We start from the raw sequence: 23,449 nt of genomic DNA, 5'->3' as shown, positions 1-23,449 counted from the left end.
GTTACTTGTGTTACCATGAACAGTCACTGAGCTGTAATCAAGACAAATCTGAAACGACAGAGTTCAAGCTCTAGTCGGACTGTAAAAGGTTTCTAGAAACCAGCTAAGAGTTTACGATGGACTTGCCAGGGAAGTTAAAAAAAAAAAAATGCTGTCACGTAACTGAAAAGCCCTCAGAGGCGACAAACTTCCTTGGCGGTAGTTTCCGTACTGGATCAAAAGGGGGCAATACGAACCACTTCAAAGCAGTCAGCGAAAATTTTCAGCTTCTCTTCCTCAGTTAGGACAGAGTTCAACCCCTGCCCGCCACGAGGGCGCTAGAAGTTGGCGCGCGCGCGCGCGCGTGTGTGTGTGTGCGTGTGTGTGTGCGCGCGTCTGTGCCCCCGCGCTTGCTTCCGATCGACTTTGTAGGGACGGGTGAGGAAGGTGGGGGCTGCGGCTCGAAGGTACAGGGAGGTCGGTGTCCAGAGAGTCGCAGCGGGAGCCCGAGCCCCGCCTCAAGGCCAGGCCGCGCTTCTGCCGCCTATCGCGAAGCCGCCCGAAGAGGTACCAGCGAGTGGGGCGCCCAAGTTAAGACTCGAAAGTGAAATTACTTCCTCGGGTGCCTTTCACTAAGTCTCAAACCCTCCCCACCTAGGGAGGTGCAGAAACCCAAGCTTCCTCCAACGAGGTCCGTCCGGGCTGGCAAAAACTGGTTTGAAGGGGGCGCGCGGGCTCGGGGGCCCGGCAGGCGCCCGCAGCCGCCCCGGCCGCACTCGGGGACCTCGGCCGCCCGGCCGCGCGGTTGTGCAAGCGCTGGGCGGCAGCCGCCGGGCGAGGGCGGGGAGGCGCGCAAGGCGCAGCCCCGATGAACTCCGGGGAGTCAGCCTTCCCCGCGGGTTATCTCCGGGGTGGAGTCCGCGGCGTTCCCGCCCGGAGAGCCGCGCACCGGTCACCCGAGGCCCGGGCGCCCTCACTCACCTCGCTGACTGCATCCTCTTCCCACCCCCGGCCACCCCACCCCGGGCCCCGCGCCGCTCCCGGCCCGGCCAGCCGCAGCCCGGTCCGCCCCACCGCGCGCGCTCATTGGCCACCCGGGGCGGCCGGTCTCCATAAATACACGGTCCCCGGGCATGGAGCGGGACAGGGAAAGCGCAGCGCCAGCAGCATCTTTTCTCCCCTCCTGGACACCTCCACTTCGGCTCCAGAGCTGGAACTAAGACGTAACACCAATAGGCGAGCTCACGTCCGTCTTCCTTCTTGCAAGAGACAGCCAGCTCCCCACTGCGCTCCTCCAGCCCCGGTGGCCGGCGCTCGGCGGGCATCCGCTCCCTGAGACTGCAGCGCGGTGCCGCCTGCAGCATCCTCGCCCAGGTCCTGACGGCTCTCTGTCGCCCTTCTGCCCTTCCCGCCGCACCTGCTGCTCCGCCTTGCCGCTTTTTCTCCGTGTATCAAGAGCCCGAAGCTCGCCGGCACCCCTTTAACAAGCTCGCCCTGCCCAGTGCCCACCTTCCCAGGCGCCCGGTGTCCCCCGCTGCCATGAGCTCACCCATTAGCAAGAGCCGCTCCCTTGCCGCCTTCCTGCAGCAGCTTCGCAGCCTGGGGCAGCCACCCAGACCCGTGACATCGACGGCGTGCTCGCCCCGTCGGCCGAGAGAGGTGCCCCTCTGCCCCGTGATGGAACCGGGCGAAGCGCAGGACGCGGCCACCCTGCCCGGTCCCACCAAGTGGCCACTGCTGGGCAGCCTGCTGGAGATCCTCTGGAAAGGAGGCCTCAAGAAACAGCACGACACGCTGGTAAGTGCCCCCGTCGCCCCCTGGTGCCCTCCTCCCCGTCTCGCTCTCCACACCCTCGCCGAGGCGCGCGGCGCGGTGCGCGCGGCGCGGTGCGCGCGGCTGTCCCGGCTGCTGCGGTCCCAGAGAGGAGGGAGGCGGGAGGAGGGCCAAGCGCTCCATGGACTGCCCGGGATGCGCGCTGACTGCGCGTCCCGCCCGGCCCCTGCAGGCCGAGTACCACAAGAAGTACGGCAAGATTTTCCGCATGAAGTTGGGTTCCTTCGACTCGGTGCACCTGGGCTCGCCGTGCCTGCTGGAAGCGCTGTATCGCACCGAGGGCGCGCACCCCCAGAGGCTGGAGATCAAACCTTGGAAGGCCTACCGCGACTATCGCGAGGAGGGCTACGGGCTGCTGATCCTGTAAGTCCGAGAGGCAGGATGGGGGCTGGCGGCTGCAAGTTGGGAAGGCGCGGGAGTTAGGGTTCCCTGGGGCTGGACCCGCCTGATGCAGCGAGAACACGGAAGCCCCTACCTGCTGCTGTCGCGGGCTCTGGCGTGGACTCGAATGGGTTGAAGGACAGCCGTGCTGTGCGCGGGACACTTGTGTTCTTTCTGACGCGTGGGCTGCGCCAGTCCTTGCCCTCAAAGAAACGCCAGAAAGGTATGAAGATTGTGATGTTCGGATCTCTGGGCAGGAGGAGACTGTCAAGTCAGCCTGCCAGGCAATCATGTTATACAGACAAAATTATCCCTTGAAATTCCATGACCCTCTCTTGGTAGCTCAAAGGCCAGAAGTTAGTTTGTAAATTTGAGGCGTTTTGTGCATGTGGCTTTGAACCCAATTCAATGGATTGAAAGAAGACAGAATTTGCCTTGGCACAGTTCTGTGCTGCTGGGGAGGTGAGTTCATGCGCCCACTCTTCCTGCTGGTAACTGAGGCCACTGGCCTTCCAGTTTAACCCCAGCAAGGGCACCCCAGAAGCCCTGACTTCATCTTTCTGGAGCGATCTTTGGCTCAGAGGAAAGGAGCTTATTCATCGCATTGTCAGACCAGCCCCCGGTATTCCAGTGCTAATGTTCTCTGGCCATTTCTTGGCACGATTCTGTGTTCATTTGGTTACATAGTTAATGCACTTACAGAGCTGGAGGGATCCCGGCTTCTTCGTTCTTTTCCTTTCAATTTGCTCTAAATTTAATTCTGCTTCTCTCCCAGGGAAGGAGAAGACTGGCAGAGGGTCAGGAGTGCCTTTCAAAAGAAGCTAATGAAACCAGTGGAAATTATGAAGCTGGGCAACAAGATCAACGAGGTTTGCAGACTGGGGCTCACTTTCCTGGTTTTCCTGGGGATGGGGGACCATTAGCGGAGCTTCAAGCCACAGCCACAAAGCGCAGAGGAAAAGGCAGGCAATCTGGGTGTATCGGAACTCTTCTTTCCTCCTCATTCCTCCTCACTTCCTCCGCCTCCAGAACTTTAATTCTTCTCGCCTGTCTCTTAAAGTAGTGTCTCGGTGGCGGAGCAGTTAGGAGTATTGACTTCGACATTCTACAGTCTTAGATTTGAAAGTCAGTCCTGCACCCCCACCCCAGCTATGCAACCTGACTGTACCATTTAACTTCCTCAGTCTCCCAGTCTATAAACTGGGAGTTCACAATTCCCACTCCATAGATTTCTGTGCTTGCGTGCTAAATCACTTCAGTCGTGTCCAACTCTGTAGGAGCTATGGCCTGTGGCCTCCCGGGCGCCTCTGTCCGTGGGATTTTCTGGCAGGAGTACTGGAGTGCATTGCTGTAGCCTCGTCCAGGGGGTCTCCCTGATCCAGGGATTAAATCTGCGTCTCTTAGGTTTCCTGCAGTGGCAGTCTCTCGAATTTACCGCCAGCTCCACCTGGGAAACCCCCGTGGGTTTCTGTCAGGATTAAATGAGATGATTCCTAGGTAGTGACATTTGAGCTGGGTTTTACAGGATGAGTAATAGTCTGCAAGCCAGAGAAGGTGGAGAAGGGCATTTAGGCAGAGAGAATGGCCTGCTGACAATATGGAGGCATGAGATGGTACGTTCAGAGAATAGTACATATAGGGCAGCTGAAGTGAAGCTTTCTCTGAAGTGATGCTGGGCAGAGGGCGGGTCTTAACAATATTTTTAAGGTATTTTTTAAAGGTAGTTTTAATACGATGCTAAGGTATTTGGGCATTATCCTTTAGCCAACAGGGGGCCAAAGGGGAAGGATTTAAGCAGATAGAGAACTCTTTTTACTCCTGTCCACTCTGGGTATTTATTTTGAACTGAACCCACACAGGATCATATAGGTGAAAGGTTACAAATTTAAAAGCTTCCAGGAACCACGTGATTAATATAAATATGGAAGGCAGGCCCAGTAGGGATTTTAGCAAATGGAATAAGTGCACGCCCTTTCTAGAGGGGACAGCTGCTCCAGCTCTGGCAAATCCCTGCCACGTGGAAATGTAGACCGAGTGTCTCCAGCTTCCTTCATCATTATTATTCTCTGAGGACTCAAGTGAAGTGAAGTGAAAGTCACTCAGTCGTGTCCGACTCTGAGATCTCGTGGACTGTACAGTCCAAGAAATTCTCCAGGCCAGACTGCAGAAGTGGGCAGCCTTTCCCTTCTCCCGGGGATCTTCCCAACTCAGGGATCTAACCCAGGTCTCCCGCATTGCAGGTGGATTCTTTACCAGCTTAGCCACCAGGGAAGCCCAAGAATACTGCAGTGGGTGGCCTCTCCCTTCTCCAGGGGAACTTCCTGATCCAGGAATCAAGCCTGCATTGCAGGTGGATTCTTTACCAGCTGAGCTACCAGGGAAACTCCTTTGATGACTAGAGGAAATTAATATGTTCACATGAAATCTCTGGATTTTTTGATGGAAACAAATTCAAAGCATTTTTTAATGTGCTGTGTGGGCTAGCAGAGCGTGCCTACTCGCTTCGTCTGTGGGTTTTTTTGGTCGCTTGTGCCCTATTTCAGGGCTTCCCTGGTGGCTCACAGATAAATCCACCTGCCAGTACAGGAGGTGTGGGTTCAATCCCTGGGTTGGGAAGATGCCTGGAGAAGGATAGCAAACTACTGCAATATTCTTTACTATCTGAGCCACCAGGGAAGCCCCCTAACCCACTCCAGTATTCTTACCTGGAAATCCCCTGGACAGAGGAGTCTGGTGGGCTACAGTCCATGGGGTCTCAAGAGTCAGACAAAACTTAGTGACTCAGCACCACCACCAACAGCTCACGCTATTCCAGACTCCAACTTGGCCGCTTCTGTGTGTCCAGGGGAGAGTGCCTTAGTCACTCTCTAAGCCTCTGTCTCCTCTGTTCCCTAGGAAATGGGAGTAATGACAGTACTTTCTACATCCTGACATTGTTTGAGGATCAGCTAAGATAATACACTTTGGACAGTGCTTGGTTCCATGCAAGCCTCATTAAATGCAAAGCATTAGTCATCTAAAATCCCCATTGTGGAAACTGGCATTTAGGGGCCTTCCACGACTTGCCCAAGGTGACAGAGCTGTTTAGTGACGGCACTGTATCCAGACTTTACGGATTTCCTGGCTCTAAGCTTAATGTGCTTAACACAGCGCCAACCAGCAGGGACACGTTTGTGTGCCCAGCTCTGGACGTGGCCAGCCTCAGGCAGCCAGAGTTCTTGAGATGCTGTGCCCACAGAGACACTTGGCCAGTTCCTCCTTCATGGTTTGTTTTCCATTCTGATTAGAAGAAATGTTTTCCTTTTCTTAAATTTAGATCAAAAGCTGAAACTTAAGCTCCAGGAAGGCTTCAGGGAAAGCTCAAGAAATAACCCAGTACAAGGGTGTTGGGGCAGGAGGTGAGCTCTCAAGGAGAATATATAATTAGTGATGATTCAGAATGAATAACATTATGGGCAGTGAATATACAAGGTCGCAAAACCCGAAGCTAGCTTACTGAACTTGAAACTTCTGTTTCCCTTCAGTGCCTGAAATATGTCTTTGGGGATTTCTTTCTTTTAAGGTCTTGGCTGATTTTATGGGTAGAATAGACGAGCTCTGTGATGAGAGAGGCCGCATTGAAGACTTATACACGGAGCTGAACAAATGGTCTTTTGAAAGTAAGTTGTCTTCAGATCTTGTCTGTCTGGTTTTGAAGTGACTTTGAGGACAAAGGTGGGCCACTGTCCTGTGGTCAAACCCTGCTGCTGCCGAGGCAGGCCGTGGCAGCCCTCTGAATGCTTTCAGGCGCTTCACGGTGCTATGCGCCCTGGATCGTTTATGTCGCCGTTCAACAAACATGTATCCCATGCCTCTAAAGTGCCAGGCGCTGCACTGGGGACACGGCAGTGAGCAGAACAGGCTACGTCCTTGCTCACGTGGAGCTCAGATTTTAAGAGCAGTGACAACCAACTGGTACACGTATTTTAATGCATACTCCATCAAGAAAGAAGGGAGTCAGGAAGGATGCAGCTTCCTGGGTGAGGCAGGCCTGCTTGGTAAGGAGACGTCTGAGGTGAGGCCTGAAGGGAGATGAGCAGCACGCCACCAGGGGGTCTGTGGGGAGACTGTTGCAACCGTGGAGACAGGAAGTACAGAGGCCCTGGGCTGGGAGCATGAGCGGTGTCTCTGAGGAGCTTCTGAGGATGCTGGCTGGAGTGGATTATGGCAGCTGGGGAGAGGAGCTGAGAGAGATTAAGCCTGAAAGCCCCCAAAAGAACTTCTACGTTAGGACCTTCCTGGTGGTCCAGTGGCTAAGACCCCGCGCTCCCAATGCAGGGGACCCGGGTTCAGCAAAAGATCATACGTAGCAACTAAGACCTGGGGGAGCCGAATAAATAAAAATACATTTTTAAGAAAAGAACTTCTGCTTTGAGTCAGATGTGGAGCCATGGAGCATTCTGAACAGAAGGGAGCTTGGTCACTGTCCTTAGGACCACGCTGAGAACAAAAGCAAAGCCCTCCATTGCTGTGCTCGCCTCCTGGTGGGGACGCAGCGGGGGAAACAAGGCACCTTCAGTGGAGCGGGGAGCACTTGGCTGAAGGGGATCAGGGCTGGCGGAGGGTCCCAGAGGCTGTCTGCAGCTGAGTGTGGTCAGGGCTGCTGCACGGAAGAGGGGCCGTCTCAGCCAAGGCCTGGGATGAGCAGGAATGCCCCAGGTGAACGTGAAGGAGGGAAGAATATTCCAGGTGGAAGGAGAAAGGAGTTCCGAAGGAGAAAGTAGTTCCAAAGGAGAAAGGAGTGACCAAAGCATGTCCTGCAAGGGACACGGATGGCAAAGCAGAGGATGGGGGGAAGGCAGTGGCCCTCACAGCCATCTGTATAAACCGGGGATGCAGGTGTGGTTTTGAGCCCAGAGTCCTTGGGAGTGATCTAGAGCGCTTGCAGCAGGAAAGTGCCATAGTCCGACTCGCTGGAAGCCTCACTCTTGGCTGCCTATGCGAGTGACTGGAGAGGAGGCCCCGTTCAGAGGCTTTTGGCCTGAACTGTCTCCCTGATCAGATCGACCCTGCCTTAAAGTCACGGGCAGTCATCTTAGCACATAAGAAAGCTCCATGCTGATAAGAAATCCACAGGCGGTGTTAAAGTCAAGAGAGGGGATGATTTCAGAGGAGAGAAGAAGCGCATGTTTTGGAAATGGCCTGCTGGAAATACCCAAATGAAGGTTCATCGCATGCATTTCTTTGCAAGTCGAGGAAAGCCGGACCACGGAGGTTTGCACAGTATCGTCCAGCATCACGAGAAACCCCGAGGAGGCCAGTCCACGGCTGGCACTCAGTGGTGTCACTGGAACCAAGTCTGTTCCGTCTTCCTTCTCATTCATTCGGAGCTGGTTGCCAAACGGCTCCCGCCTCTCCTGGTCTCACCTCTGCATTCTGGGCAAAGGCAGGAAGGGAAGAGGGAAGAGCTAAGCTGGCTGTACTCTTCCCCTTTTGTAAGAAAGCAAAAGTGCCTCCGGGAGGCCCAGTGGCCAGCCCCAGGTCATGTGAGTGCTGCGGCTGCCTCAGGAAGCCTGGGAAGTCGGGGAGCAGGATCGTCGGAGACCAACGCTGGCTTACTGCCCGGGGATGCATACACTGGCAAGCAGAGTAAATCAGAGTTCTCTTAGGGGAGAAGTAGGGAAGAATGAGCGTGGGGTAGTTATTAGCAGTGCCTGCTGCTTATGGTGTCAAGGGTAGACTGAGAAAAGCAAGGCGCTACAGGAGAGATTCACCCAGGTATAAAAACGGTTGCATCGTCACAGTGCTTTTTCTGATCAGGAGGTTCTGCAGAGGACAGTTGTTGGACCTGGAGATAATTTCTAGAAAGAGAAGAGAGTGATCAAGCCCCCTGGCCTTAGACCCTCTGCTTCTCTGTTCTTCGAAAACGCCTCATTTTTATGGGAGACCGGATGGAGTGAGCCTTTGGCAGCCAGCTAATCATAGACTCTGGTGTCTCTGTGAGTGGGTAACAGTGTTGATTATCGTAAATACCAGGTATCTGTCTTGTGCTGTATGAGAAGAGATTTGGGCTCCTTCAGAAGAACGCAGGGGAGGAAGCTTTGAACTTCATCATGGCCATCAAAACAGTAAGTGTCCCCTCAGGGAGAGCAGTTTCCTTATCAACTGTTTACAGGACCCAACAAGTGTGGATCCCAGTGCTCCCCACATGTATTTTATTATAGTAGGTACGTGTTCCTTTTAAGGCGTTTATGTGTTTTCGTGAATGTATGTGCGTATACCCTTGTTGCTGAGTTGCTAAGTTGTGTCTGACTCTTCTGAGACCCCGTGGACTGTAGCCCACCAGGCTCCTCTGTCCATGGGATTTTCCAGGCCAGAATACTGGAGTGGGTTGCCATTTCTTACTCCAGCGGATCTTCCCAACCCAGGGATCGAACTCCTGTCTCCTGCCTTGGCAGGTGGATCCTTTACCACTGAGCCCCCAGGGAAGCCCGTGTGCGCATATGCACACGTAATAAAGAGGCATGTGAAGTCACTGGCAGGCAAGGTGAAAGTAGAAATTTCAACTAGCGGTCAGGTGATTAACACACTATCTTAAAGAATCTGAAAATTTTCAGGTGAAAATTTTCTGGATTGTTTAGGTTGTATATGGAGGTAGTAGACACAGTGAAACCAGTTTCAAGAATGACTAAAGTTTGGAAATTATTGGAAATGGAAGTGGATATGAGGTTTATAGTTTTCTTTTTTTACATTTAGGTCATAAGATCATTTTTTTTTTTTTTATTCACTGTGTGGTTTGTGGGATCTTAGTTCCCTGAGCAGGGACTGAACCTGGCCCACCACACTGTAAGCTCAAAGTCCTAACCCCTCGACCACCAGGGAATTCCCGTAAGGTCAATTTTTTTATGAAGCCCATCCAGGGGGAAAGCATCCCAAAGCTGATTTTCATGTGTCTTGAGCAGGTGGGGACTGGTGCTGAGAGCCCGGGTCATCCCTGGGAGTCCAGCCTCTGGGGAGCAGAGGGTGTGGTTGCTGAGGACACGTCTCCCGCGGATGGCAGGTTGTCTGTGAGATAAGGGCAGGGGGCTGACAGGAACTTGTGTTCCCCACAGATGATGAGCATGTTTGGGAAGATGATGGTCACCCCGGTCGAGCTGCACAGGAGTCTCAACACCAGGGTGTGGCAGGCGCACACGCAGGCATGGGATACCATCTTCAGATCAGGTGAGGCGGCCGCAGGGGCCCAGCAGTCCTGGCTCCGGAGATGCTGCGGAGGTCTGGGTGGCCGTCCTGGTCTCAGCGCCCTGCCCGTGGCTGGAGCCGCTCCTCGTGATTCTTTCGGACTTTGCAAGCGCTTGAGTCTGGGGATGGCCCTGGTGCAGATGCATTCTGAGAGAAAGGCCGGAGGCATTCCTCTGAAGTCTTGTTTGAGAAATAGGAGTGATGACAAGCAAGAGTTTCGGAGTCAAAGATTCCTGAGCTCAAGTTCCAGCTCTGTCATTGGGCTTGGCGGCTTCACCAAATACACTCTTTTTCTTCAAAAAAAATTTTTAATATTTATTGATTTTTATTTATTTAGTTGGATGCACTGGGTCTTAGTTGTGACATGTGGGATCTAGTTCCCTGATCAGGGACGGAACCCAAGCCCCTGCACTGGGGGCGTGGAGTCTCAGCCACTGGGCCACGGGGGAAGCCCTCACTCTTTCTCATCCTCGGTTATCTTGTCTTTCAGTTCAGTTCAGTCGCTCAGTCGTGTCTGACCTTTTGCGACCCCATGAATCGCAGCACGCCTCCCTGTCCATCACCAACTCCCAGAGTTCACTCAAACTCAGGTCCATCGAGTCCGTGATGCCATCCAGGCATCTCATCCTTGGTCGTCCCCTTCTCCTCCTGCCTCCAATCCCTCCCAGCATCAGAGTCTTTTCCAATGAGTCAACTCTTCGCATGAGGTGGCCAAAGTACTGGAGCTTCAGCTTCAGCATCATTCCTTCCAAAGAAATCCCAGGACTGATCTCCTTTACGATGGGCTGGTTGGATCTCCTTGCAGTCCAAGGGACTCTCAAGCGTCTTCTCCAACACCACAGTTCAAAAGCATCAATTCTTCGGCACTCAGCCTTCTTCACAGTCCAACTCTCACATCCATACACGACCACAGGAAAAACCATAGCCTTGACTAGACGGACCTTTGTTGGCAAAGTAATATCTCAGCTTTTGAATATACTATCTAGGTTGGTCATAACTTTTCTTCCAAGGGGTAAGTGTCTTTTAATTTCATGGCTGCAGTCACAATCTGCAGTGATTTTGGAGCCCCCCAAAATATAAAGTCTGACACTGTTTCCACTGTTTCCCCATCTATTTCCCATGAAGTGATGGGACCAGATGCCATGATCTTCATTTTCTGAATGTTGAGCTTTAAGCCAACTTTTTCGCTCTCCACTTTCACTTTCATCAAAAGGCTTTTTAGTTCCTCTTCACTTTCTGCCATAAGGGTGGTGTCATCTGCATATCTGAGGTTATTGATATTTCTCCCGGCAATCTTGATTCCAGCTTGTGTTTCTTCCAGTCCAGCGTTTCTCATGATGTACTCTGCATAGAAGTTAAATAAGCAGGGTGACAATATACAACCTTGATGCACTCCTTTTCCTACTTGGAACCAGTCTGTTGTTCCATGTCCAGTTCTAACTGTTGCTTCCTGACCTGCATACAGATTTCTCAAGAGGCAGGTCAGGTGGTCTGGTATTCCCATCTCTTTCAGAATTTTCCACAGTTTAATTGTGATCCACACAGTCAAAGGCTTTGGCATAGTCAATGAAGCAGAAATAGATGTTTTTCTGGAACTCTCTTCCCTTTTCCATGATCCAGAGGATGTTGGCAATTTGATCTCTGGTTCCTCTGCCTTTTCTAAAACCAGCTTGAACATCTGGAAGTTCGCAGTTCACATACTGCTGAAGCCTGGCTTGGAGAATTTTGAGCATTACTTTACTAGTGGGTGAGATGAGTGCAATTGTGCGGTAGTTTGAGCAATCTTTGGCATTGCCTTTCTTTGGGACTGGAATGAAAACTGACCTTTTCCAGTCCTGTGGCCACTGCTGAGTTTCCCCAAATTTGCTGGCATATTGAGTGTAGCACTTTCACAGCATCATCTTTCAGGATTTGAAATAGCTCAACTGGAATGCCATCACCTCCACTAGCTTTGTTCATAGTGATGCTTTCTAAGGCCCACTTGACTTCACATTCCAGGATGTCTGGCTCTAGGTGAGTGATCACACCATCGTGATTATCTGGGTCATGAAGATCTTTTCTGTACAGTTCTTCTGTGTCTTCTTGCCATCTCTTCTCAATATCTTCTGCTTCTGTTAGGTCCAGACCATTTCTGTCCTTTATTGTGCCCATCTTAGCATGAAATATTCCCTTGGTATCTCTAATTTCCTTGAAGAGATCTCTAGTCTTTCCCATTCTGTTGTTTTCCTCTATTTCTTTGCATTGATCACTGAGGAAGGCTTTCTTATCTCTCCTTGCTATTCTTTGGAACTCTGCATTCAGATGCTTGTATCTTTCTTTTTCTCCTTCGCGTTTCACTTCTCTTCTTTTCACAGCTATTTGTAAGGCCTCCCCAGACAGCCATCTTGCTTTTTTTGCATTTCTTTTCCATGGGGATGGTCTTGATCCCTGTCTCCCGCACAATGTCAGAAACCTCCGTCCATAGTTCATCAGGTACTCTATCAAATCTTGTCGTTAAAATGGGCTAATAATCATAGTATCATTAATAGTATTTGTAGTAGCAGTATGTATCTCAGTGCAACTGTTTTTAAGTCTAATACGGATAATGTAAAACACCCCACCCCAGCACTCTTGCCTGGAAAATCCCATGGACGGAGGAGCCGGGTGGGCTGCAGTCCATGGGGTCGCTAAGAGTAGGACACAACTGAGTGACTTCATTTTCCCTTTTCACTTTCATGCATTGGAGAAGGAAATGGCAACCCACTCCAGTGTTCTTGCCTGGAGAATCCCAGGGATGGGAGAGCCTGGTGGGCTGCCGTCTGTGGGGTCGCACAGAGTCGGACACGACTGAAGCAACTTAGCAGCAGCAGCAGCAGTGTAGCCCAATGTCTCAATGGATCAGAGCTACTTCCGGTATGGTATGGAGGGAATATTTGGTGCGAAGAATTACTGTATGATCACACACACACACACACACACACATTCACACACACATGTACACACACATTCACACATACACACACACTCACATACACACACACTCACACATACACACACTCACACACATACACATTCACAGAGACACACACACACATTCACACACACACACTCACACACATGAACACATGCACACATGCATTCACACACACACCGTCACACACATACGTGTACACATACACACATATTCACACACACATTCATACAGACACACACATTCACACACATACGTGTACACATTCACACACACACACACACGTTCGTTTAATTCTCACAAAAACCCTATAAGATGGGTCCTCTTATCAGACACCTCTGGCAGAAGTGAGGCACAAGGAAGTTAATGACTTTATCAAGGTCGCCTGCTAGGTGATGGCAAAGCCAGGATTTGAAGTCAGACAGAAGGGCTCCAGAAGGTCCCGCTCTAACCACTGTGCCATTCACTATACCATCGTTTTTGCCATCATCTCTGCGATTCTTATGATGCTGGTGGCTTCCATGAGGGGCTGAGGGGCGGGAGATGGATGCCTAGAACGTGCTTTACCAACAGCAGAGGCAGTTGCCTTCGCTGCTGGCCGGCGTGGGCCCTGCGCTCGGGGTGCGTGCACTGTCGCTCGGCAGCGACCGGGAGGGGCTCTCCTCTCTCTGGATCTGGGAGCCAGAGCCCCCCGTCTGTGTCAGTGACCACATCTGCTTCATGACTGGATGTGAGTCTAGGTTCTGATTCTGAGACGGACCCAAAGCCTACCCCTGTCTCACGATGACCTCTCCTGAACTCTCAGCGCTCCCTACTCAAAATGCGACCACAGACCCAGCATCAGGACCACAGGGAAGCCTGCTGGAGACCAGACTTCCAGGCCCAGCCTGGGCTCCGGAACCAGAGTCTGCATTTTAAGAAGATTCCCAGGGGACTCTTGTGCTCATGTAGCCATTGGTCAGTCCTTGGCGACTTAGCAACCAGGCAATATTAGCTTATCTAACGAACTGTCAGACTGCCTGCAAAGGCCCTTGGGACGTTGCGGGGAGAATGTGATCCTGGGTTCTGCTTTGTTCTTTTCCTCATCCTGACTTTCAGCTGATTTCTTCACCCCTTTCCTCTCCTCCAATAGTCAAATCTTGTGTGGACAACCAGTTAGAGAAATACTATGAGCAGCCCAGCATGGATTTGGTTTGCGACATTTATCACCACAATCAGCTTTCAAAGAAAGAGCTGTATGCAGCCGTGACGGAGCTCCAGCTGGCTGCGGTGGAGACGGTAAGGGTGGGCCTGGTTTGGGTTTACTAAATCGATGGGCTGTAAAATCTTTTCCATGACGAATTGTACATGGTCATTCAATTCACCCATTTCATAAGGATGCACTGAGCTTTAAAAGCTTAGCAGAAGTAAAAAGTCTACTCGAACACATGGGAGACCCTGTGCACAGCCTGTGCATGTAAATGTCATAGAAAAATTCATGTGCTTTAGAGACAAAAAGGGCTTCTCAGGTGGTGCTGGTGACAATTCAGGAGATGCAAGAGACTCGGGTTCGATCCCTGGGTCGGGAAGATCCCCTGGAGGAGGGCATGGCGACCCACTCCAGCATTCTTGCCGGGAGAATCCCGTGGACAGAGGAGCCTGGCAGGCTGCAGTCCATGGGGTCACAAAGAGTTAGACACAAGGGAAGGAACTTAGCATGCATGCAGGGACAAAAATCCAGAGCAGAATATCAGTGTCAGGACAAACACCAAAGTACTACAGGGGTTCAGGAGCAGCGAAACTCTATACTGCAGCAGGTAGGTGATCCAGGTCTTTAAAAATTGGATATATTTTGGGTAGTTTTGCCTCTTACCAAAGTGCCTCACTGTGGTGGTTGTTTAGTCTAAAAATACTGAGATAGTCTCTGCTAGTCCAAATTTTTTTTTCCACTTAAAATTGTCAACAGAGGGAGTTTGGGAAAGTTGATCTCAATTTCAATGAAGCAGCTAATCTTATTTTATTTACTTATTAGTTTTTAAAAACACTTTTAGCTCGTGAATTTTATTTTTGGCTGTGCTGGTCTTCGCTGCTGCTCACGGCTTTTCTCTGGTTGTGAGCGGAGGCTTCTCACTGCGGTGGTGTCTCTTGCTGGGGAGCACCAGCTCTTGGTGCGTGGGACTCGGTGGTTGTGGCAGACAGGCTTAGTTGCTCCCCGGCACGTGGAATCTGCCCAGACCAGGGGTCAAACCCGTGTCTTCCACACTAGCAGGTAAATTCTTAACCACTGGACCACCAGGGAACTCTGAGACAGCTAATTTTAAAAGCCAAAATTCTGTCCTCGCTATGGTTGATATCCCTGGTAGGTACACAGTACAGCCAAATGCCAAACACAAATACTGGCAGGTGTTCAGGTGAGTTTCAGCATCTTTGGAGTGATAATATCAATATTCCTCGACGGCCCAACACTTTTCACACAACTATCATCTCTGAGAAAAATGCAAACCAGGCCACTTCTGTTCCATATCCCGTGGTGTTTCTGATCTGAGCAGAAAGTGGAATTTTCTACGTTAGGGAACAGCAAGGTTCTCACTCCTCCCCATGCTCCAGAAGACTGTGAAAGCGGGAGCTTCAGCGCGTTTTCACCCCGAGAGGCTCCTGAGGGTGATACCGGTGAAGCTTCTCCCATTACTCTTTTTTCTCCATCTGGAATGTGAGCTCCGTAGCAGCGATGACTTCGTTTTGTCCCCTGCTGTATTCCTAGGCTGTGGAATAGAAGTTGGCACACGGTGGGTGTTCAGTAAATACTTGTTCAGTGAATGAAAGCATTTAGGCACTATTGAGTATCTGCTACACATCAGGCACTGTTCTGGGTACTTGAGAGACCACAAAGAACCAGTTTCCCTCACGGAACTTCAGTGGCCGTGGGGAACCGACAACAGACAGGTAAACGACCAGTGAGATAGCATCATTTCAGATAGCGGTCCAGGCCCTGGAGCAAGACAGCAGGGCGACGTCATTGAGAGGCAGGGGAGGTGGCCCCTCTCTGAGGCCAGGCCCTGGAGCAAGACAGCAGGGCGACGTCATTGAGAGGCAGGGGAGGTGGCCCCTCTCTGAGGCCGTCATACTGGAGCTGACGCTGGAATAATGAGGAGGAGACAGCCAAGGGAAGATCTGGTGGAGGAGCACGCCAAGAGGAGGAAACAGCACATGAAAAGGGTCTGGGGCAGACAGAGGCTGGCCTGGAGAAGTGGCGCCGGAGTCAGAGTGGGCCTGGGAGAAGCCCGTGGGCTCTGCTAGCCAGGAGCCTTAGGAAGATGGGGCTTCCCTGGTGGCTCAGACAGTAAAGAATCTGCCTACAATGTGAGAGGCCCAGATTCGATCCCTGGGTCGGGAAGATCCCCTGGAGAAGGAAATGGCAACCCACTCCAGTATTCTTGCCTGGAGAATCCCATGGACAAAGTAGCCTGGTGGGCTACAGTCCATGGGGTCGCAAAGAGTCAGACACGACTTAGCAACGAATACTTTTCACTTAGTAAGATATTTGGATTATTACTCCTGTGATGAAAAGCTCTTGGAGCATGTTAAACAGGGCAGTAACTTGATCAAATAGAGGTTTGGTAAAGGGGTCTCTGGGCTTCCCTGGTGGCTCAGTGGTAAAGAACTTACCTGCCAGTTCAGAAGATGCAGGTTCAATCCCTGGGACGGGAAGATCCCCTGGAGGAGGAAATGGCAACACACCCCAGTACTCCCTGCCTGGGAAATCCCATGGACAGAAGAGCTACAGTCCCTGGGGTCGCAAAGAGTCAGACACGGTTCGGCAAAACAACGAGAGTGGGCTCTGGCTGGTAGATGGGGAGTGGACCCCGCCGAGAGAGCGGAAGTGGGAAGGCCAGCAAGGAGACGGGTCTCCGCGGAGGTCAGGCCAGGATACTTGCACCCCTGAGGCTTCTGAGGCCGCTTGCCCTGTGTCCAGCCTCTGCAGTTACCCCCACAGGCCAGGGCTGTCCTTCAGGCTCTGGTGAAAGCTACAGTTATCTGCCTTTTGGGAACTCTGTTTGGTACTTGCGGTAAGGGACCCACTGATATGGGTCAATCTGTTTCTTTTTTCGTCCTGGCTATTCCGAACGTAGCGTTTGGAAAATCAGAGAAATCTGAAAGTGTATCTAATTTGGTGGCTACGCCCTCTTCCTGTTTTGAAAATCGGCCTCTTGTAATAATGACATCCACGGTTTTTTTGCAGCTGAGGCTGCCAGTACTCTGACATGAAGAAGGCTTCTTGGAGGCATCTTCTTCCAAAAATAATAAATACCATTGGCTCCAAGTTGTCCTGCACTTTGCTCATTTGTGTGAGGGACAGTTTGCTAAAGCATCTCTGTGTCTGCCGAGAAAGGACACAGTGACCATTTTTATGGGGATATTTGGCTTAAATTAGCCAAGAATACGGAGAAGGCGATGGCACCCAACTCCAGTACTCTTGCCTGGAAAATCCCATGGATGGAGGAGCCTGGTGGGCTGCAGTCCATGGGGTCGCACAGAGTCGGACACGACTGAAGCGACTTAGCAGCAGCAGCAGCAGCAGCCAAGAATAGGCCCAAAAACAAACATATAAGACGACCAGTGGTGAGCATTATGAAGCTAAAAGCTGTACTGGCTGTTTCTGCCAGTATTTTTTCTCTTCTCATTGCCTTTGGAAAGAAAATAAAGGATGCCACTTAAAAGGCCATGAATGTCTTTGTCAGAATTGTGGCTGCTTCCTTGAAATACTCAACTTGATGCTAGAATTTCTTATTTTGGTATTGGTTGCCTTCTACCAGGGCTCTTTGCTTGAGGCTGAAACTCTGAGTATAGATAATGCCTTTTTATTTTATGGTAGCTTTTGAGGGTGTGGCAAAAAAAAAAAAAAAGCTTTCTTTTAAATTCCAGAAATGTAGTTTCTTGTGCACTTGCGCTGAAGAATTTTTAAAAACCCCATTTTTATTAGTAACACTCCTAGGATCTCCATCTGTCTCTCCCACTCAATTTTTATATTATTATTTCTCTTAAACAATTAACCAATTTTATTTTGAGATAATTGTAGATTCCCATGCAGTTCTAAGCAACAATAGCGAGGATTCCTTAATCCTTCATCCAGTTCCCCCAATGGTAACATTCTACGTAAGATAAACCTACCACAGCCCGAAAGTTGATATTGTTACAATCACCTGTCTGGTTTCTCATTTCACAGCTTTACATGTCCTCGTCTGGGTTCGGTTTTTATACCAAACTACATTTTATGTCCTAATGCAGCTGTCTATTCAAAGAATTCTACTCTGATTCCCTCTGGAAGTAAGCTATGATTCATGGATGTGTGTATAAACTGAATCTGACTTTTCATACATGGCATTTGTTTGAGACACAGCTAAGAAGGATGTGTGGAAAAGCATCACTCATACGTTTTCACAAGGTGATAGGCACCACCTTTGCTTCGGCAGATACAGACTTTCAGGCAGCTTATTTACAGAAAACTCAAGTTTATGTCCATTTGCCTTTCAGACGGCAAACAGCTTAATGTGGATTCTCTACAATTTATCCCGTAATCCCCACGTGCAACAAAAGCTTCTTAAGGAAATTCAGAGTGTGTTGCCTGAGAATCAGTTGCCACAGGCAGAGGATTTGAGGAACATGCCATATTTAAAAGCCTGTCTGAAAGAATCTATGAGGTAAGAACACGTGCCTAAGCTAATATGAATGTCAGACGGCTGTTCTCTCCAACACATAATAAGGGATCCCCCTCCCGTAGTTGATTCATAAACATTTAGCAAGCTATCAAAAAAAAAAAAAAACACACACACACACCCTCCAGGACCAGCTATGACTCATTCCTTAAATCATTTGGGCAAATTCTATTAAATCCTGGAAACCCAGAGTCTGCCCCATTTAAATCAGTAATAATAATACTTGGATGGATACTATAAGCAATAATTAAGATTAGGGGCACAAATGAAGGGAGCGAGATGAAAGCTCAGCGAGGAACCGTGTTATCATATGAGAAGACATAGACAGGCTGGTTTCTGAGCCTCTGTATAAAATGGTCTTTGAAGATTCTTTTCCTGGAAAACGAAACCCATAAGGTCTTAGGATTCGAAGGAAATATCTTTAACTTTATGAAGGGCAGGTGGCAGAAACCCTTAAGAAACAGCAAGCTTGCCAGCGAGGTGTGTAAACGTACACATTTGAAGCCTAGAGTGAAATGGGACAGCCACTGTCAAAGCTATGAAGTGAGCTTACACTGGGGGGTTAACCAACACAATAAGGGGTAAAAGCAAGATGTAAATATCGGGAAGAAAGAGAACTGCTTTGTAAAGAGTTGGAACCATGTCCCTTTTATGAGAAATTAGGCAGCGATTGTTTATTTAGCCAGACTCTGAATTCCCTTGAGCTAAAACTTGGTCTGTGCCCACCTTGACATCTCTGATTTTGTATTTTCAGGCTTAACCCGAGTGTCCCATTTACAACTCGGACACTCGACAAGGCAATGGTTCTGGGGGAATATGCTTTACCCAAAGGAGTAAGTAAAATGCATACAATCTATACCTTACAGAGCTTTGAGCGATACCCTGTTCCAATACCCGGCAGACCTCCTGAGACGTTTCTACCAGGACAGCATTCATTTGGAAAAATGTGGATTGCAGTATACAGTTGATGTGTTGTGCAGTCTAGTAATAGGAATAAGGGTTATGGAGACAGAGAGACCTGGATGCAAGCAGAGCCTTGAGTGAGTTACACAGGCTCTGTGAGCCTCAGCTTTCTCATCTGTAAAATGGGAATAATGATAGAACTTCCCACATGGGGTTGTGTTCTAAGGTTCTTGCAGTATTTGTATCACCTGGCACTTTTCAAACACTCACTACATGCTGGCATTCATTGTCACTACGTATTTGTGGGTTACTTTCACGTTTGTAGGGCAATGGCTTTTGTGAATCTTGCTATTCAGACGTTTAAGTGCTTTATGCTTCTGTGTGATTTTAGACTGTATTGGTTCTAAATACCCATGTGTTGGGATCCAATGAAGAAAACTTTGAGGAGTCAAGTCAGTTTAGGCCTGAACGGTGGCTTCAGGACAAGAAAAAGATCAGCCCTTTCGCCCATCTTCCATTTGGCGTTGGGAAAAGAATGTGCGTGGGTCGCCGGCTAGCTGAACTCCAGCTCCACCTGGCGCTCTGCTGGGTAAGACCCTGGCAGCGTTTCCGCGGCTGCGTGCTGGGCCTTCCTCGAGGCAGGAGCGGAGGGGCTGACTCCACCTTCCTGTGCTCCTGTGTTTCAGATCGTCCGCAAATACGATATCGTGGCCACAGACCTCGAGCCTGTGGAGATGCTGCACTTGGGCATCCTGGTGCCCAGCCGGCAGCTCCCCGTCGCCTTCTGCCGGCGATAAGCAGCCTCGGGTGGGCAGCAGGGGCGCAGAGCGGCCAAGCGGTGAGCCAAGCTTGCGAGTCAGCCAGACGTGGGTTGTAGTCCCTGCTTGCCCTTGGTTTACCCGGGGACCCGAACAGTTACTTAACCTTTCTGCCTGAATTACTTTTTTCATTCGTTACATGGGGACCAAAACAGTATCCATCCAGAAAGTTGATATGAGTACAAAATACGTAACCCAGAGCCTGGCGTCAAGTGAGCGCTCCAGAATTCAAGCTGCTTGTCAGGGTTTTTGCGAGTGAATATCAGGGCGTGGGACTTCCCAGGTGGCACTCGTGGTGAAGAACTCACCTGCCAATGCAGGAAACGTAAGAGACACAAGTTCGATCCCTGGATGGGGAAGATCCCCTGGAGGAGGGCATGGAGACCCACTCCAGTGTTCTTGCCTGGAGAATCCCACGGACAGAGGAGCCTGGCGGGCTGCAGTCCACAGGGTCAGAGAGTCGAACACGACTGAAGTGACTCAGCACATGTGCTCACATCGGGGTTGGGGACACACTTTTTCGGTAAAGGACCAGTTGGCAATATCTTAAGGCTTTGCAGGACAGAGTCTCTCTCATGCACTTAACTCACTCTGGTACAGCCTTAGACAGCTGGTCAATGAGTAGGACTGGCTGGTTGTATTGGTTTTCTACTGCGGCCATAAACAATTACTGAAAGGAATTACTCACAAATTACCAAAGCTTGTGTTATGATACAGTGTTTATGATTTTATCCTTCTGTAGGTCAGAAACCCAGCACAGCTCTGGCCAGCCTTATTCCAAAGCGATAATTTCCTGATGAATTGGTGTTTTTTAGCCTACTTGTTTTCCCCCAATCCACAGTAAAATGAATGTTTACCTATTAAAGTGATAAAACGTTAACCTGAGAAATCTCCAATATCAGCTTATGTGAAAATACGGCAGCTCTGACAGCTTTATAGAATTAGATGCCAGTGGTGAAAGGCAACCTCACTCACTCAGCCGTTCCAACAGCGCCACCTAGAACTTGCCTCCAGCTAGTTGCTGTTTGTTAAGAGCAAGATGAGGGGGACTTGGGCTTCCCTAGTGGCTCAGAGGTTAAAGCCTCTGCCTGCAATGCTGGAGACCTGGGTTCAATCCCTGGGTTAGAAAGATCCCCTGGAGAAGGAAATGGCAACCCACTCCGGTATTCTTGCCTGGAGAATCCCATGGACGGAGGAGCCTGGTGGGCTATAGTCCACTGGGTCACAATGAGTCAGACTCGACTTCACTTCACTTTACTTGCTGATGGGTGGATTATTTGGGAAACGTGTGATTTCAGATGAAATCTCTGAATGAGGCCCAGTGAATTCCTCCCTAAGTGTCTGACGCTGCTGCTGCCAAGCGCTCAATCATGTCTGGCTTTGCAATCCCATGGACTGTAGCCCACCAGGCTTTTCTGTCTGTGGGATTTTTCTAGGCAAGAATACTGAAACGAGTTGCCATTTCCTATTCCAGGGGCTCTTCCCCACCCAGGGATCGAATCCATGTCTCTTACATCTCCTGCATGGGCAGACAGGTGTTTTTTGTTTTTTTTTTAACCACTAGTGCCACCTGGGATGCCCCCGGTATCTGGAACCACTAGGCAGTTTGTCAGATTCTGAACACGGCAACAAGCAGAGCTGAATCAAGTGGGACCGTGGAGCAATTCTAGCTTCATCGTGAAACCCCCCGTCTTCGGCTTGGGTACCGTGCATAGTTAACTCGGGTGGAACGCGAGAGCCCAGGGCGGCTCTGCTTGTTGCCACTTTCAGAATCTGACGACGGCGTTTAGCGTTTGCTTTTGCTGATCACCCCTGTTGTTTAATTTTACTGCTGATGTATAATCGGAGTATGCCTTGTATTTCAGAGCTTGTTGTTGTTGTTAAGAGCAAAAGCAGCAATTTTGACCCTCCTGCAAGAACAAAGTTTTGGGCTTCTGCTCAACTGGAAAGCAAAGGTGGAACACCATGAAACGACACGGAAAGAACATTGAGGCTCAGATGTTCACGCCCCGTCTCTGTACAGATGTCCCAGGAGCTGCGCTGTCTGTGCCGCTGATGGTGTTAGGATTGCCTCTGGCTCAGGGGAAACAGACTGAGCGTTGGGAGACCAGGCCCGCCCCCGGGAACACAGCTGCACACGCGTGACCAGGCCTGCCACCGCGAGCACACGCTGCACACGCGTGGCCCTGGCCGCACCAACGCGCTCGTCTTGCTGATCCGCCTGGCGTCTTCCGTGACGCGGTGGAGCAGCTGGGTGCTTCCCGGTCAGTCAGGCGAGAGTCACTGCTCCTTTCCGTCCCTGCCACGTCAGACTCCCCGCTGGGATCTTCACTTCTCAAAGTCACTTCACAAAGACCTCCCGTAGCTGGATTGTCAGTGGCTCAGGGCAATATTGCAGTCCATTCACTGTAACTCTGATATAAGTGAAGTCGCTCAGTCGTGTCCGACTCTGCGACCCCATGGACTGTAGCCCACCAGGCTCCTCCGTCCCTGGGATTCTCCAGGCAGCAATACTGGAGGGGGTTGCCATTTCCTTCTCCAGGAGATCTTCCCAACCAAGGGATCGAACCTGGGTCTCCCGTATTGCAGGCAGACGCTTTACCATCTGAGCCACCAGGGAAGTCTAACTCTAATATAACGTTTGGGGAAATACTGCGTAATAATGGAAGCAAAAGTACATGTTGGTTCATATTATCTGGTCCCTATAAAACTTTTTTTTTTCTTATTTTGAAATAGAAACGTTATTGAAAAATTAGAGAAAATCTCTATGTTAAGAACAACTTTTAATGAAGTCAAAATTCCTATTCAACGATGTGTTAAGATTTACAGTGCATCCTTGTGTTAAAGGATCCTGAAATTATTTAATTATGACATTGCATCTATGTAATCTATGATATTAAGGTGTGTATCAAGTTTTTAAATTGTGTGTGTATTCTAATGACAATTTGCTTACATCATTTTTAAAAAGATGTACATATTATTTTATTTAGGATCTGAAGTTTATTTAGGGCAATGTGCTAAAGTTTAGTCACAGCTTAAAAATATTTGGTGACGTTCCCTGCCTTAATTTTCCCAACTGTAGAATGAGTCAGTAGTAAAGTGTGCATGCCTTATAGATTATGTAACTCATGTTATGTGATTTGAAGTCCTGGGAAATTGTGATTTCATAAATGGAAAATACATATAGATTTAAGCAATACTTATAAAACTTTCTTAAAAAGTATGTTTACATATCGTTTCTGTGCATGTTTTTACTACTTTTCCTAAAAGCATATACCATATATATCTGTATATTTGATAACTATTTCCCTTTTTAGGCTGTATCTTTAGACTATTTCAGAAGTGTACGTTTATATTGCATATATGAACGAAAATGTACATATCATTGAAATGGGCATAAGCTTCCTGTTGTGAAAGTTTTTAGAATTTAAATCCATGTGTTGTCAGATTTCTTCTATATATCTTCTTTGAATTCTCTGAATGTAAGAATAAAATCTTTAAAACACAAGATGTTTTTTCCTTCATTGCATGTCTTACAACCAAAGGTAAACATTCAAACTTCATCTCACTAGAAAATTTTGTACAATATAACATTACAATAATATAGCAGTTTTACCAAAAGATGCTCATTCGAATGGCAAAATAATTTTCCCATTTTTTGCTGCTTAAAT

At 49.5% G+C, this 23,449-nt stretch overlaps 1 protein-coding gene across 1 annotated transcript; it reads left to right on the top strand.

Annotated features, from left to right (window-relative positions):
- The first annotated feature begins 308 nt into the window (after positions 1–308).
- CYP24A1 (cytochrome P450 family 24 subfamily A member 1) lies at positions 309–23,286 on the top strand. Its single transcript, XM_069548850.1, has 12 exons — positions 309–1,776; positions 1,985–2,175; positions 2,969–3,062; positions 5,756–5,852; positions 8,209–8,300; positions 9,285–9,396; positions 13,497–13,642; positions 17,876–18,042; positions 18,812–18,890; positions 19,352–19,549; positions 19,647–19,798; positions 21,644–23,286. Exons 1-11 carry the CDS (start codon positions 1,519–1,521, stop codon positions 19,755–19,757), a joined length of 1,545 nt encoding a protein of 514 aa, XP_069404951.1. The 5' UTR covers positions 309–1,518; the 3' UTR covers positions 19,758–19,798; positions 21,644–23,286.
- Positions 23,287–23,449: the final 163 nt, after the last annotated feature.

This window comes from Ovis canadensis, chromosome 13, assembly GCF_042477335.2.
Source record: "Ovis canadensis isolate MfBH-ARS-UI-01 breed Bighorn chromosome 13, ARS-UI_OviCan_v2, whole genome shotgun sequence".
NCBI classification, from domain to species: domain Eukaryota; kingdom Metazoa; phylum Chordata; class Mammalia; order Artiodactyla; family Bovidae; genus Ovis; species Ovis canadensis.
The sequence above is the reverse complement of the archived record's forward strand: the minus strand, read 5'-3'. Positions and strand labels throughout refer to the sequence as shown.